The sequence below is a fragment of the Chelmon rostratus genome, chromosome 13 (assembly GCF_017976325.1).
Source record: "Chelmon rostratus isolate fCheRos1 chromosome 13, fCheRos1.pri, whole genome shotgun sequence".
Classification (NCBI taxonomy): Eukaryota; Metazoa; Chordata; class Actinopteri; order Chaetodontiformes; family Chaetodontidae; genus Chelmon; species Chelmon rostratus.
The window spans coordinates 25,010,690-25,027,164 of record NC_055670.1 but is presented as its reverse complement, the minus strand read 5'-3'; the positions used below and the strand labels follow the sequence as shown (position 1 = coordinate 25,027,164).

General features: G+C 43.2%; 1 protein-coding gene across 1 annotated transcript in view; it reads right to left on the bottom strand.

Moving 5' to 3' along the window:
• LOC121615743 (inactive dipeptidyl peptidase 10-like) overlaps positions 1 to 16,475 on the bottom strand; it is a 174,186-nt gene that overhangs the window by 42,621 nt on the left and 115,090 nt on the right. Inside the window, exons 4-5 of the mRNA XM_041950124.1 lie at positions 3,616 to 3,710; positions 3,419 to 3,493 (exon numbers count right to left, since the gene is read on the bottom strand). Of these exons, the coding sequence (XP_041806058.1) occupies positions 3,419 to 3,493; positions 3,616 to 3,710 (170 nt within the window). The remainder of the gene's footprint in view (positions 1 to 3,418; positions 3,494 to 3,615; positions 3,711 to 16,475) is intronic.

Below are 16,475 nucleotides of genomic sequence, written 5' to 3'. Positions count from 1 at the left end.
GTGAGCATTCAGCAGCCCATGATGGTGGGAAATATTTACAGCAGCTTGATGGCGCAGCTTGTGTAGGTGCGCTGTTGGCGTGGCTCTAGGGATGGCAATGCCGGTCTGTCAGTGATAGTCCAGTCCAGTCCAGTCCAGTCCGTCTGCTACTGGATGGATTGCCATGTAGTTTTGTGCAGACATGGTGCCCAGAGGATGAATCCTTTGAAACTCCTCGACACCAACCTGATGGATTGGCACATCATTTGCGACAGACGTTCATGGTTACCAGATAATGAATCCTGAGGCTACCCTCACCTATGGTCATGAACTTTGGGTCATGACCGAAAGAACGAGATCTCGGATACAAGCGGCTGAAATGAGTTTCCTCCGCAGGGTGGCGGGGCGCTCCCTTAGAGATAGGGTGAGGAGCTCTGTCACTCGGGAGGAGCTCGGAGCAGAGCCGCTGCTCCTCCATGTCGCGAGGAGCCAGCTGAGGTGACTCGGGCATCTTCAACGGATGCCTCCCGGACGCCTTCCTGGGAGGGTGTTCCGGGCATGCCCCACCGGGAAGAGGCCCCGGGGAGGACCCAGGACACGCTGGAGAGACTATGTCGCTCGGCTGGCCTGGGAACGCCTCGAGGTCCCACCGGAAGAGCTGGAGGAAGTGTCTGGGGAGAGGGAAGTCTGGGCTTCCCTGCTTAGACTGCTGCCCCCGCGACCCGGCCCCGGATAAGCGGAAGAGAATGGATGGAATGGATGGAATCCTGAGGCTTTAGAGATCCCCCGAGCCTTCCTCTAGCGCCACCATGAGGTTCACGTTTATGTTTTTGAGTGAAATCACCGTCGGATCGGTAGCAATGAAAGTAGGTTCGAACTTTCTTGTTCACCTCAAGATGAAGCGGAATCACTTTGGTCTGTCCAAGACTAATGACACTCCCATCATCCTCACTGGAGCTTTGTGATTTGTACCAAGTAGAAATGTTAAGGTAAGAAAAAAATAATAACAAAAAGAAACAATAAAAAAGGATACAAAATAAAATCCTATATATGTATATATTTTTTCACACTCTCATGTACATTATATACAAAAGAGTGTAAAAACAGCAAAGCCTTAAGAAGGGTGACTCTGTTTCACAATGATAAATTTCAAAATACAGTGTTTTTGTACTATTGCATGCCAGAAAATATATAATGCAGCAAAAATATATAGCACAGTAAAGAAAAAATATATATAAGTACAGTTAAAATTAGTAATATTGCACAAGTTAGGTGTACAGATGTAACAGATGTAACAGATATTAGCAAATGTTAACATAAATAATGAAGTAGTGCAAAAAGAAGGTTTAAGATGTCGTGATGTGAAACAAACACGAAGCTGGAGTTAATCAGTCAGTGGATGCAGCAGTCTGCTGCTGAAGGAGCTGCCTCCACGCAGGGGGCGAGAGGGGTTGTCCCCCTCACACCCACCTCCTCGATGGTGTCCAGAGGGCCGTCCAGCACAGAGTGCATGCTACAGTTAGCATCTGCTAAAATGCCAAACTAAGATGGTGAACATGTTATACCTGCTTGACATCCGCTTGTTAACATCATCACTGTGAGCACGCTAACATGCCGACTTTAGCATTTAGTTCAAGGCACCGCTGTGCATGAGAACAGCCTCACAGCCCCCCCGCAAGCATGAGCCTACACTCCGAGTCCTGGTTCAATATCTATCAGCAAGCCGAGTCTCTTTTTGCCTTCCAGTCTCAGTTCAGGCAGTCAAGTCTCAACAAAATCACGTCTCACGTCCACGTTGTTGAGTCCAAACTGAGCTGCAGTCAAACCTCCCACCTGCCTCTCTGGTTAGAGCTCACTCGTTCCTCCATTCCCCCTCCAACAAAGATCAGAAAGAGAACAATTCCTCCTGATTTCTTCCTTCAATATGACCTTGTGCTTAAAATAAACTGGGCTTGTGGTTATTGGTCACATTGCTCCAGATTGTAAGTCTAACCCTTCATGCAAAATATGCAAATCAGTTCTGATTAATCGCCTTGTCACTAATCCTTACAGTTGATCCCTTCCACAGTGGAGGGTCCAATTTGCATATCTCATTTTGCATCTACTCTTTTCTGATGGAAAGCTGGTAATTATGGTTCAAGCTCGCCCCGCTGCTCTATTAGTGAGTGAATGTGATCTGCCAGTCGCACACGGGCCACAAAGGAATTTTAATCACCCCCTGACCCGGGCGCTCGTCTAATGTTATCAAGCACTGGAGGACTGCGGTGTAGATGTTTATTCAACCCTGACAATGCGTTTGGGTTTTCTTCATAGCCCTGCGGTGTCATTTCTTACAGCTCAGATGTGAGTGACAGGAGGGATGGAAAGCCAGCTTTTCAAATCACATGTAGACATCTGAAGATCAGACACATCCTCGAACACCAACGGCCTGTTTGGTCTCAACTATCATACCTGTAAGTATGATAATATGTACGATATAATATACAGCATTATACTCTGGAAGTGGCTGTGACAAGTACAACAGAGCTCTGACACGGGACACACTTCATATCGTTCAACTAATACGAGTTTTTAAAGGCAATCTGAACTATTTTAGATGGATCTATGGCATTTTCAAAATAAGAGCATAAGAGCAGAGTCTAAAATTAAAGACTGAGATTATAGAAAGAAATCTGACAATTCTGAATGAAACTGAATGTGTCAACTGTATATAACAAAGTGTGTGAATACAAACCTCAATTAGCTGTTATCAGATCGCACATTGAAAGTAACCAAACTGATCACCAAATCGATTTAATCACACAGCCTACACAAACGTTTGCACAATTAACAGCCTTAAACACACAGTAACAGTGTGAGCTGTCTTACCTAAAAATCAAGGGTTTCTTCCTCACCTTCTGTGCAAAACTATCCATCAACACTTTGCACCACCCATAGCTCCATCGCTGAAGCTAACAGCTAAATTTGAGCTAACTGAGAGCCATCCTCTGGACATCTGAACGTTTTTCCACTCACTGCTCTGGTGATTTGCGCATTTTTATAATGTTGATCTCGTCAGAAGTCGTCATTCACTCTGGTTTGTCTTTAAACGCCTCTTATGAGTGCATCTCAATAACGACGTTGCTTAGAAATCCATTTATAAAAAGCAGTAACAGCCACATTAGCATACTGCAATAACATGATATTTTATAATATGTCTAAACACAACACAAATGTGTCATTCTGCATGACTACTTTTGATATTTGAGCTTGTAATCCAGCATTTTCACAATGCGGTGTTGCTGCTTTTACATGAGAAAAGGATCCTATTAGTTTTTCCTCCAGCACCAGGCCGATTCCTCCACCCTGTCTACACTACGACAGCCCACACAACAGTGTCCTACAGGCATAGTTTAAGACACAGAAAGAAAACACAACACCAGCGTTGTTAAAAACTCACCTGTTTCACATCATAAGCGAAGAGTACGTATTTCAGATCAGGAGAGACAGAATATTTGGCCACGTTGAAGTTTATCTAGTGGAAATTAGAAAGAAACAGACAGTAAGAGTTAAATAGTGTTTGCAATGAGAGTCATTATAAAACACTGAATTATAATAAATCCTAATAATGTAATACAGTGACTGATATGTACTCACAAATGTTGTGTTTGTCAGGACAATCTCTGTTTGGTTTGTGAGGATGTTGAACTTGATGACGTGGCCATCGCTGTTTCTGTAGATGACTTCAGAGTCTGCGTAGAAACAGATGAGAAAACATCTGCATGAAGGAAACTTAATTTGAAATGTGTCCCAAATAACTGTGAAGTAAATTTCAAAGTAATACACATGCCGGAGCAAAGATGCCATCAAAAACAATCCTTCCAAGCCTAATTCTTCTTTCAAATTGACCAGCGGTAACAATGCAGCAGACAGGCTCAAGTCTGTGCAACTCTGATGTGATTAACTGTGAGAATCTAAGATGACATTTCAATGCCAGACGAACACAAAGGGAAAGCCTATATTTTTCATCTTCTGGGTAACACGGTGTGTTCTGTATTGATGAGAGGAGCGGTGTGTGGTAGTGCCAGGAAAACATCTTTTGTACCGAGCTGGATTGCTTGTACGTGACAGCTTTGTTTGTTTTGCGTCAGAGCCAAACACTCAGAAACGAAGCCCACCTCGAAAGTCACGGTGCGAGGGATCGTCACGAACGATCACGCCGGGGATAACGCTTGTGTCTACACAGCAGCATGCACAAATACTCGTAATCTTAAATGTATGCGTGCACACACACAGAGACAGAATACAAAGCAGCAACTACTAAGCACGACAACGACAAACGAATCTGGTTCAGACAAATTAACGGTTTTAACGCTCAATATGCTGTCTGACAGCAGATAAATAGATGGAAATAATCAATATTCCTCCCTTTTGTTCTGGCGATTTGACAGTTTAATTATTAATCTTTCCGACAATCTGGCCACAGAGAGTGGAGGCATTTCCATCGCCAGCGACTGACAACATTCCCTCGAGCAAGGCGCTTAATCTTAAACCTCTCCGGTGCAGCAGGTCCAGTAACAGCTTGACTATTACTGTCCAGTTAATGTGTTTCAATAGCACATAAAGAACAACATGAGCTGACCGAAGGGTTTTACAAACACACAAAGACAAAAGAAGTTCAACAGAGGAGACAGCAAATGTCATGTATATATCTGAGCAGAGACGTTATAGAAAAGAGGTGGCTGGTGAGCTTTGAACGACGGCAGTTTGCTCCACAGACGGAGGCTCGCAGCTACATACACACTAACTGAATAACTAAAAGAGATAAATGTGCCAAAAACTGATTGTTGTTCGTTTAAAGGTATTTACACAGGTAGAATGAGGTAAATAGGTGAAATAATGCAGTCTAAAGGATAACTGCATCAGAAATCATTTCTTTATCTGACATATAAGCCATCTGTAAATCATGTTAAGTGCAGCCTGGTTTCCAAATATACGACAAACAAGGACGTTATACATGTCGAACACACAGAAATATCAAAGACAAACACATATCGCTGTCACGTCTTATTACGCAATAAACTGCAAACGCTTCTTTGGCCACAACTGTGATTATTCAGTCACAAGGAGCTTTTCACAAAGACTGACCTTTGCGTCCACACACAGACAGAAGTCATACATATTTGCATGTTGGGACTGTTTGATCCAGATGAAGGCGGCTGCAGACGTATAAATGGCCGACGGAATCAGTTTTTGGCGGCAATCACTGTTCGGTCCGACTCATAATAATTAAGTGTCCCCTTATTTGTGTTTTACCCGCTAACATTATTCGCCGGGGTGTCACATTTGCGCGTGTTTCCGATGTGTTCCAGGTGAGTAAACACAGCACTTCACGACAAGAGAGGTACCGAATGACGGGGATGAAGCGGTGACAGAACGTGGGCACCGTGCCCCCGGCAGGAGAGTGAAATGCCAACCGCACATGAGTCACCGCTTTGACAAGCAGCACAGCAGCCAGCGTCATAAAAAAAACTCAACAATGGATAAATGGAGAGGCTTTGTTCAGGTGACAGAGAGCGATTAACGACGTTAGCTTCCTCGCCCGCTGCTGGTTCCACTTATATATATATATATATATATATATATATAATGTAACATCCCAGAAAACAAATCCTCATGACTTTGGAGAACCCCTGACTTTTCGGCTTCATTCATTTCGACATTCAGGCCTCCCTCAGGACAAGCTGTGGTAACTTTGGTGATCCTCTGACTTTTCATCTGGCACCATCATCTGATATTTTAATTTATGATGAAACAGATGTTTTTGTCCACAGAAGGACGCCGTAGTGCGTGACACACCGCACCGGATGCTTCCCACAGAAAGGCTCTCCACCTCTGTCTGTGCTGCGGCGGGTTTATTTCTTTCATTTTTGTATTATTCATGACAGAGGGGGGGGAATCTGGAAAAACTCAAACCCCAACACCTACTCTTTTTATTCCTTGTTTCTGCAGACTTTCTGGTGGAGTGACGGCATCAACGATTAGTGGCAGAGAGACAGGAATGATTTGTCCATATGGTGGAAACAGCAGCAGGATCGGCTTCATCAGCTTTGATAGAAGCTGTGTGTGTGTGTGTGTGTGTGTGTGTCTCTGTAGGGTCATGTCTGGGTCTCTGGGGTTATCCAGTGCCACTGGGACTCATATAGTAATGAATAGCTTTACAAGTAAACACAGCTGTCTTTGCTGAAATCCTCTGACTAATCCCAAACGGCTGCCGATGCTCCGTTTCGACGGCACTCTGCTCCCCGAGGAGACGGTTTCCCCTGACTCCACTCTGGCCCGCAAAGTTTCTTCTGCTGTCGTCAAATGCGGCGACGGGAAAATGTAATAAAGCAGAGATCTGAGTTGTGTATGATGTGAAGGAGCGTTCCAGTCTTAATGAGGTTGAAATAGCCCACTCACAACAAAAGCTAACGCGGAGAGGTACCACTGGTGAAAGTATGGAAGTAATTTTCCATTTGATGTCTCGCGGTGTTAAACCTCAAATCAGTGCGTGCCTTCGAGAGAGAGATGAATATTTAGAGCTGATAAAAAGGAACCGTTTCCTGTGATCTTTAAAACATTACCATAGGTCTCTGCACTGCTCTGCACGTGTCTCCTTAAATAATGAAACGCTCGTAGCTGAAAAAGAACAAGCTAAGACTCTAATGTATAAGTAATGTCCTACGTCTGTAACCCCATGAATAATGAAGTGCCTTGGCTTTTTTGTACCACACTTAACACTGCAAGCGAGGTGGACTCATGTGGATTAAGTAATGGTCACTGTACACGCCGCACGCTACCGCTGCAGCTTTTATGTGTTATTTTAGGCCGGTAAATACGAGATTTTCCTGAAATAAAGGTTATTAGCGCTCGGTTTATGATTACACCCTCATGTTATCGTCTCTGATTTGTTGCAGACAAAGATGGACGTGTCATTTTGTGGCCAAAACTGTGTTTCAGTTCGAGACAGTATTGAATGAAACAACAACACATGAGCAGTGTTTGCAGAAGAGGCTGGCATTAGTCACGACCAATGAAACCAGCTCTTCCTCTTCTCTTTAAAAGCAATGCTCTCAACGCTGACCGTGAGTCATGAAAGAGAAGGCGGTGTCCTTGTGTGAGAGGTGCACCATCACTTAATAAGCACTGTTAAAGGTTGGGAGGACACACAGGGCCTAATGCAATAAACGCTTGTACGAACAGATCCGTTCTGAAGTGTCACGTAGGAGAGATTTAAGAAAATTAGTGCCATTCAGCCTTTTTCTGGTGGGTACAAAGTTCATCAGTGGTTCACACGAATCATCTAATGAAGACAGACTCAACTTCCAAGTCGTAATGTCTTAATCTGCATGATTTCTGACTTTAAATATGATACAAAAATGAATTGGAAGAAAATGTATCACTAAGACAAACTCTGTCATCATCTGATCTGCAGGTATAGTGGTCTCACTCTGCCAGCGGCTCTTTCTGCAGGTCTCCGTCCAGCATCATCCTCTGCTGCATCTGACGGTGTTACATCACCTTCTGTAGACTCTAATATCCTGCTGTCTAATATCCCTGTGACCGTCATGTCCGTCTTGACCAACTCTCATGTCAGTCATGGAACGCTTTGCTTTTTTAAACCGTTCCGTCTTTATGTTTGCAGCACACGCCGCTGCTCTGATTTGTGTTGTCTCAGCTCCTTTAACACCTGCTGAACTTATTGTCTGCTGATTTCTGACAGCACGACTTGAAGCTCTGCGGCTTCAGTGTTTTCTCTCTACTCTTTGGTAACATTTCCATGAATGAAACCTACCCGCTAATGGAGCAGAACAGGATATGGCAATTTTAGGTGCGTCGATTATGCTAATGATACCGTGCGATGAGCAGGTTGCTTTCATCAGGCTGAGATAACAGCAGTTTGTGCAGTTTAGAGCGTTTAATGAGACTAGCATGGAGCACTCGTGAAAGCAAACCTCACAAGGAAAAAAAAGGTTTAACGTAAGAATAGGAAAATGTTCCTGCATGAGGGCGATCCTCTCCTTTGTGTGTTGCTCTGGTTCAAACTGTGTGTTCAGACAGAACGCCATTACATGCAAATTTACCTGAGGTGGCACAAATTGAGGAAATGCATGCATGAATCTGCTTCACAAACATTCAGAGAGGAGAGCAAAACAGGACGACAGAACGCTTCTGAGTTCTGAGTCACTTCACTTTCAGTCTGAACACACCTTAAGTGAACCAGTAGTAAACTGCAGGACCAGTTTAAAACATTGAGCCCCCGACACACAGAGCACAGTGACAGCCTTACATTCATTAACAACCATTCATATGACAGCCACATGCGGCTAAACCGCAGTTCTAGTGACAATCTACTAATATATCCTGCTTGAGGCAGAAATGTCTCCAAGCTGGCTATCATATCCACAAAAAGGGTTGCCAAGTTTTTGACAGAGAAATTCCACAGCGTGACAGCCACTGATAAAGCAGCTCACAGCACGTCAGCAGATTATCAAAAGGCGAGAAAAATATGTGTGCCTTTAAAAACAAAAACGCCATTTCACCCAGACTGTCAGCTCAAACACTAATAGTCCTTGGAAATTTGCTCCCAGGTGAGTATTTATTCCCATGCCAGACACAGGACTGCTTGAAGAAATAAATGAGGCCCGGGTAATGATATCTCCCTTCCACTGTTTGTACTTAGTGAGCCACAAGACGCTTTGTAATTTTCCTTTGAAAACGGCAGATTTATTTGGGTTTTAACTGTCCAGCTCCGGAGTCTGCTGCCCACATAACTGTCTGGAAATAAAAGAGTAATTCTGCCCACTGCCGGAAGGCAGCAATAAGAAAAAACAGCATTCACCACTAACTGTAGCAGCCAGTAATAATGTGTCACATGTCTTAACCGAAGGCCTATTTTTGATCACTTGAGGAAATATTAATGAGACAGTACATATCAGACGTATGTGGAGGGATACAAATAGTCGTATGGTTGAACGTGGCTCTTTAGTTCTGTTTGTTAAGTGTCTTTGCACCTTCTTCATTAGTGTTTACTGTCATTCTCTGCAGGTTTGACAAAAAAAGGTATGTGGAAACCTCTGTCCACATATTTTGGACAACTCTTCATTTTTCTCTTAAGATAGGCTAATGCATGTAGACATGAAAATAACACGAATATATCAGATACCACACATGCACAGCGAGCAGCAACTACCATGTTTTTATTCCACACTGCAATATTTACTGCAAAGCATGCACAATCATCACTGAGAGCATTTTACAGACTTTACATGGCGACAGCGACACTGGCTGCAGTCTCATAAGTACAGGAAAGTGGAGGGTAGGGAAACACTGAGGAGCAAATTTTAGCCAAACTGAAAGCCCTTCCACTGGCAGAAGAGGATGCACAGCCAATGGAGTGCAGAATCTGGGGGCCAAGTGGGAACTCTGGGCACAATGTAATATGCATAGCACACACTGAATTATTTAGCTCAGGTTGCGTAATGCTTGAATGCTGTATCTGCAGTCCCTAAGGTTCCACCAAATGTCACTGCTGGTCAAACTCAAAGCCAACTTGTTAAAGATAGAACACGAGTGCTCGGTTCTGCAGACGCTGACGGTGTGTATGGTAGCACGTGCTGGCCACTGCCGGCCACTGCTAGTGCTTGTGTTTAATTAAAAAAGGTGTCTGTGGTTCACTGCTTCCACTCGAGTCGACTGGTTGATGAACAAAAAGCAGAATCAGAATCACTGTTATCAGCACCTGCAGCACATGCACGGGGATAAATATACTGACAGCCGTCAGTTGGGCGCATGCTGTACCATGCATGCTGCAACCAAGTGACCAGCAGCACAATTAGACGTTGAACTTGAAAATATAAAATCCTCCTCCTTGACCATAGATTTATTCAGGATTAGACCACTGTTTACTGACAGACTCACATCATTTGGCAGGAGGATGTGCAAGATTTTTGCTAAAACTGGTGGAATAAATAAACCCAGTGGGGGAAAGACTCATATGCAAAAGAGGATTAATGACACAAGAGCTCATTTAGAGCTGCATGACAACAACATTATAAATACAACAACCACTCAGCGCAATAGCTGTTAATGAGTGCCAGTGAGTGGTAAACACGCTCCCATTTGAGGAGGAGTGGGTGTTGGGGCTATGAGCGCATCCAACTGGGGCACTCGTCAACGGTGGCCCTCCCTCTGGATGTTCCTGGGGATATTAGCTTGATGTGGCTGTGGAGAGTCTATACACACTTCAAATTAGTTTGGACCTCAATAAGGCAAAAGCGACATCTTCCCACTCGATGGAATCTCAATGGCCGGCATTCATTTAAACTTTATTTCTGACTTTGTATTTTGTAGAGAGGGAGAGAAATTGTAATGTGCACTCATTGTCATGATATGAAGATTCTCAAATAGCTCATTTCTACAAGAGGGACTCCAGCGAACTCAAGGACCTTTATATGAACTCGAGAACTTTAACTGAAATTCCACTGCAGAAACCAGCAACATTCAGTTCCTAATCTCAAAAAGTTTCTGCTGTGGACCAGTCCGTTCAGACAGTTAGGAGCGAACTTAACTAACTTAACGAACTTAAGCCAACTTAACTACAACACGTACTCAGAAACACAGGAAGCCAGCACAGGTCGGCGCTCGAATCCATAACAGTACGACTGGAAAGCACTCAGCAGACACTGAGATTACAAATTCGATGCTGACCTCGGAAACAGCAGTCTGCAAAACAGTCGCACCACAACGTCCCTTGAGTAGCTGCTCTGCAGGGTTCAGTCAGATCACCTTCAGTGTGATATGATCGAAAGCTCCACGTGCTAAATGGTCAGACTGTGTTGCAAGCTGCTGTTGCAAAGGTCAAAAGACGAATAGCAATACTACAGTGTAGAAATACTCATTTATTCAAAATGTGACTTCGGGAAAAGTGCAAGTCTCAGCATCAAAATATACTTAAGGTGCCAAAAGCAAAAGTACTCATTAAGCGAGTAGTCCATTATGTTACTGGATTGTAATTATTGGTGCTTTAATGTTTAATTAATTATTAATCTGAATCTGCAAAGTAACTAATGTTGTGAAATGAATGCAGCTGAGTAAAAAGCACAACGTTTGCCTGTGAATTTAGTGCAGAAGAAGTAGCAGAAAAATGAAATACTCAAAGTACAAGTAACTTAAAATTGTATTTATGTGTTGTATTTGAGTAAATGTACTTTCCAACATTGTCAATAATGAACATTTAATGTAAGTTTTGAAGACGTTCCCAAAGTGCTCAGATGACTGATTATTTGTACAGCATGAAAACTGAGCAGCGAGCGGCACACAACTGTTGTTGTTGTTGTTGTTGTTGCTCTGCTGTTGTTGCTCTGTTGTTGTTGTTGCTGTTGTTGTTGCTCTGTTGTTGTTGTTGCTCTGTTGTTGTTGCTCTGTTGTTGTTGCTCTGTTGTTGTTGTTGCTGTTGTTGTTGCTCTGTTGTTGTTGTTGCTCTGTTGTTGTTGTTGCTGTTGTTGTTGTTGTTGCTGTTAATGTTGTTGCTCTGTTGTTGTTGTTGTTGTTGCTCTGTTGTTGTTGCTCTGTTGTTGTTGTTGCTGTTGTTGTTGCTCTGTTGTTGTTGTTGCTCTGTTGTTGTTGTTGCTGTTGTTGTTGTTGTTGCTGTTAATGTTGTTGCTGTTAATGTTGTTGCTGTTGTTGCTCTGTTGTTGTTGCTCTGTTGTTGTTGTTGCTGTTGTTGTTGCTCTGTTGTTGTTGTTGCTCTGTTGTTGTTGTTACTGTTGTTGTTGTTGTTGCTGTTAATGTTGTTGCTCTGTTGTTGTTGTTGTTGTTGCTCTGTTGTTGTTGCTCTGTTGTTGTTGTTGCTGTTGTTGTTGCTCTGTTGTTGTTGTTGCTCTGTTGTTGTTGTTGCTGTTGTTGTTGTTGTTGCTGTTAATGTTGTTGCTGTTAATGTTGTTGCTGTTGTTGCTCTGTTGTTGTTGCTCTGTTGTTGTTGTTGCTGTTGTTGTTGCTCTGTTGTTGTTGTTGCTCTGTTGTTGTTGTTACTGTTGTTGTTGTTGTTGCTGTTAATGTTGTTGCTCTGTTGTTGTTGTTGTTGTTGCTCTGTTGTTGTTGCTCTGTTGTTGTTGTTGCTGTTGTTGTTGCTCTGTTGTTGTTGTTGCTCTGTTGTTGTTGTTGCTGTTGTTGTTGTTGTTGCTGTTAATGTTGTTGCTGTTAATGTTGTTGCTGTTGTTGCTCTGTTGTTGTTGCTCTGTTGTTGTTGTTGCTGTTGTTGTTGCTCTGTTGTTGTTGTTGCTCTGTTGTTGTTGTTGCTGTTGTTGTTGTTGTTGTTGCTGTTGCTCTGTTGTGTGTTAAACTGTGTTCTTAAATCCATCATCAGTCTAATTTGCCGAGCCGTCGTGACCCTGCGGCGGGGAAGGGAACATTAACAGGAATGTGTAAAAGCAGTTGTGCAGCTCCTTCGGGCCCTGAACGTCTCCCTCTCACTCACATCCTCTGCTCTTCAACTTACTGACATTAAATTCAGAGATTCAATTTCCAAATAGGCAGCTGCACAGTTGCTTTTACAATCCATCCATAAACTGTGTAATGTTACATTACAGTAATGAATGTTCAATGCCATCGCTCTGACTGTCTACACCTATCGTTTCTGTATCAGCAGAGATCTCTGGAAGTCTCTCAGCACGAGCTGCGTCCAACAAACTGTCTCCTGTTGCTCTGAATCTAGCGGCGCACTATGACTGACAAAATAAGAGCAGACACCCCTGCAATCCCTTTCGCCCGGGACTCGATATTTTTTCCACCAGAGAAATAAACGGGTAACATTCTCTGATTAGATTAGAAGATTAAGCGATAGATTAGCGCAACACCTCCTCTGCAACACGAACCTTTTAGACATCGTCAATAAGGAGATTTAATTAATTACTGAGCATTATTTAACAAGCCGTTCTGAATCGTTCTAATTGACTTGTTGGGGTTGTGTACGCTGTCCAAGGGCCGTGTGCCAGTGGGTTTGAATTTTTCAGCATTGAGAGAGTTCAGCGCTGCTTTAACGACACCTGGAGTACACGTGAAATACCACAACACTCTTGTCCTGCACTGGTTTGCATTCTGACATGTTTTAGCCTTGTCCATCAGTTAATACGCCCGTTTCATCTCCTCTGGTTTTAATTCCTCCACCCACGCAACACGCTAATGATGAAAAGCTTCATTTTCATCAGAACTGCAGATAATTTCTGAGTCCCATCAGGCTTTTCACTGTCACAGCACTGGACTGGACGCTGTAAGAATGAGATGCAGTGGGAACAGCTTTCTGTTTAGCTACACACACACTACTGTCCTGAACACATGCTAATGAAATATTAATTTGTTTTGCGAGTGTGTGTGAGAGAGAGAACTTAAACTGCGAGATCTGCAGTGTGTTTTTCATCACCATCACTTCTCCTATAGCTACACATCTCTTCCTCACATTGTTCTCCTCTTCCTCATCGTCACTGTCACCTTCTAAAACAATGCGAGCAGCAAAAGCGGGTGCACATCACACAAGCTCCTCCCGAGAGCGTTGTTGCTGAGCCGGTCCCAGTCCTTCCCTTAAAGCGAGGGCTTTTCTAGCTCGGGGAAGCGGCAGCGTCCTCTTCAAAGGTGCCTCCCAGCCTCCCAGCATGCACTGTTCTGTGCAGTCAGCACTTTTTCCTGTAACCTGCACTTCCCCTGTGGCTCTAACAGGAACATTTCCATTATCTCAAGGTCTTTCATCACTAGGTCACCTTAGTGGAACTGGCTAAGTACAGTAACATCATGTGTACAGCAGAAGCAACCGTGCTAAACGACAGCGACACAGTATTTCAACATAAATGATGGGATGTAAAACTGATCTGAACTTCGATGTAATGATTCACACTAAATATTTTCAAGTTAAATCAACATCATTTACATTCACATCACTGAAACTGACTTTTTGAAGTCAAGGCAAATTATTTCAGCAGAGCTGACCTCTAACTATTGATTTAACTGCAACAGGTCATTTATGTTGTTTATGCATTGTTTCATCCATGTGCTGCATACATAAAGGTGCACATCATTTTTTAACATCGCCTTTCCGAACTCTGACCTTCAAAATCAAAAACGACAAGAGGACCAGCGTCCTGACTGATGCTCACATGACTTTGTACAAACAACCCAGGAGGAGTAAAGAAGATTCATGCAGTATGACGGATAACTCCTTCACTGGACAGGCTGATGGTCATCCTGCATCATCAGGACCCACCTGAAGAAATCTAACAGCAGATCATGACAACAGCACGTTGATGCTTCTTATGTTTATATTGTGTTCTCTGGTGTCACAAAGAGCTCATAATAAGTCTTATTCATGGAATCAGGCTGCAAATCTACTGCATGTTAGTGTGACAGTGTGGTATGGCAGCTGCACGGCAAAACTGCACAGGGCATCGTGGGCTGCCCCCTTCCTGACCTTGACTCTATATATGAAGGCGGGGTGAGGAAGAGGGCGAGATCCACCGCCACGGACCCCAGCCATCCAGGCCACAGACTGTTTGTAGCGCTTCCATCAGGAAAACGGTACAGGAACATCCGCACCACCACCAACAGACTGAGGGACAGCTTCTACCCCAGAGCTGTCAGAGCTATCAACCCCAGCAGCCCCTCACTGCAGTGAGAGACTGTGAGAACTGTGAACACTGCACACCGCACTTTACACCTCCACCTCCACCTTCTGTGTATTTAACGCTTAACTAAATGTCAGCTGAATCTCAGTATATATATTTTAGTATATTTCAACTGTTGTTGGTATATTTTATTGTCTAGTATATTTTAGTATATTTTATTGTTTTAGTATATTTTTATTGTCTTAGTATATTTTATTTCTGGTATATTTTCTTTTTTATTACATTTCCGCATATTTTTACTGCATGTTAGTTTATTTTATTCCATTATCTTTACTTTATTTTCTTATCTTTCTTATTATCTACACGGGGGTTGGAATGCAAATTTTGTTGACATGCTCAATGACAATAAAAGGATTCTTGATTCTTCTTGATAATAACAGGTAGCGACAGGAGGAAAAAGATGCAACTTTAATATTCTGGGAGGTTTGGGATGCACAGTTAAACTGATTTGATTGGCTGATGAGGGAAAGTCCCCGCACCCACGTAATGATGTGCATACATGTTACCATGTCACCAAATAATTTTCATATATATACACCCCACTTGTGCAGATTGATTATGAGATCGCTTCGTGGACAGTTCAGGATGAGCAGATGGATTTGATGGAATAGATGTGCTGAAATCACTGCTGCTGAGCAGAAACACTGTGGTTGGTTTGTTTGCTTTCACATCACAAACAAACCACAACAGATCCTCCTTCTGAAGCGGTCTCAGTCCGGTTCGATTCACGAACCACACTAACCCGTCAGATGCAGCAAGTAAGCATCCAAGAGCCAACACACCAGTGCATTCTAGCAAGTTTTATTCCTCCTCGCTATACTTATGTCAGGAAGCGATTCATTTCCTGTCCGGTCTGTCCGTCTGTGATAACGGCAGCTGAAACGACACGGAAATGATCTGACGTTTTCTCCGTCTCATTAAAGCGTCAATTAAATGCACGTGCACATCAAGCTGCTGTAGCGTTTATCTGATCCCCGATCAGCTCAACCACTGAATGATCTGTGTGGGTGAAGGAGAGGTGTCAGTTAGAGCCAGCCAGTCGCCGCACGGGAGAAATGTCAACCCTGATTTGCATGTAGTCCAGGAAAACTAAGCCGATACAATCAGCTGTGTAACCTGATATACATGTATATATGGGCCAAAGGTAAATGAGTATAGATGAAGCCTTAGTTTGATGGCTGATCATTACAACAACACTGGAATCATGGAAACGGTTACACCAGCAACAACGCAGGAACACACATGAAATGAGAGTAAGTCTGCTGTCCTGGTGCATGCTGGGAGGTTTGCCTTCATGCCCCCCTTATAGGGAGCTGATATAAACAAACTACGTTAGGTTGACTCTAATTCTGAAAACTTGGCCTCCAGTTAAATTTCGTCCAAATAAGAAAATAGAAAAAAGCACCTTAAGTCAAATTCTACAATTAAAATCTGCAAACATCAATTATTTTTAGTCTGTTGAACAAACAGCAGCTTGAGACCGTTGTGACACCTGAGTGTGCCTCAGGTATGCTTCCATAGAAAGACTCGATGATTAACTTTAATTCAGACCCAGCTGTCTTCACTGTTTAGTTTTAATTAGTGTGTCAGCATGTGGCATTTGTTTCCTTATCAATATACACCCTCATCCTGTTTAAGATCTAAATAATTCTCACTGAGCTGTACAACAGCTAAGACAAGCTCAACGTGTGGAACCTCACAAATCTCCCCTGCACATGGCTTTGCAGTTACTTTGCTATTTCAGAGCACTGGGAAAAGCTCGCCATGTAAAGTGGATGATTGGATGCGGTCTGAGTGCTGAAT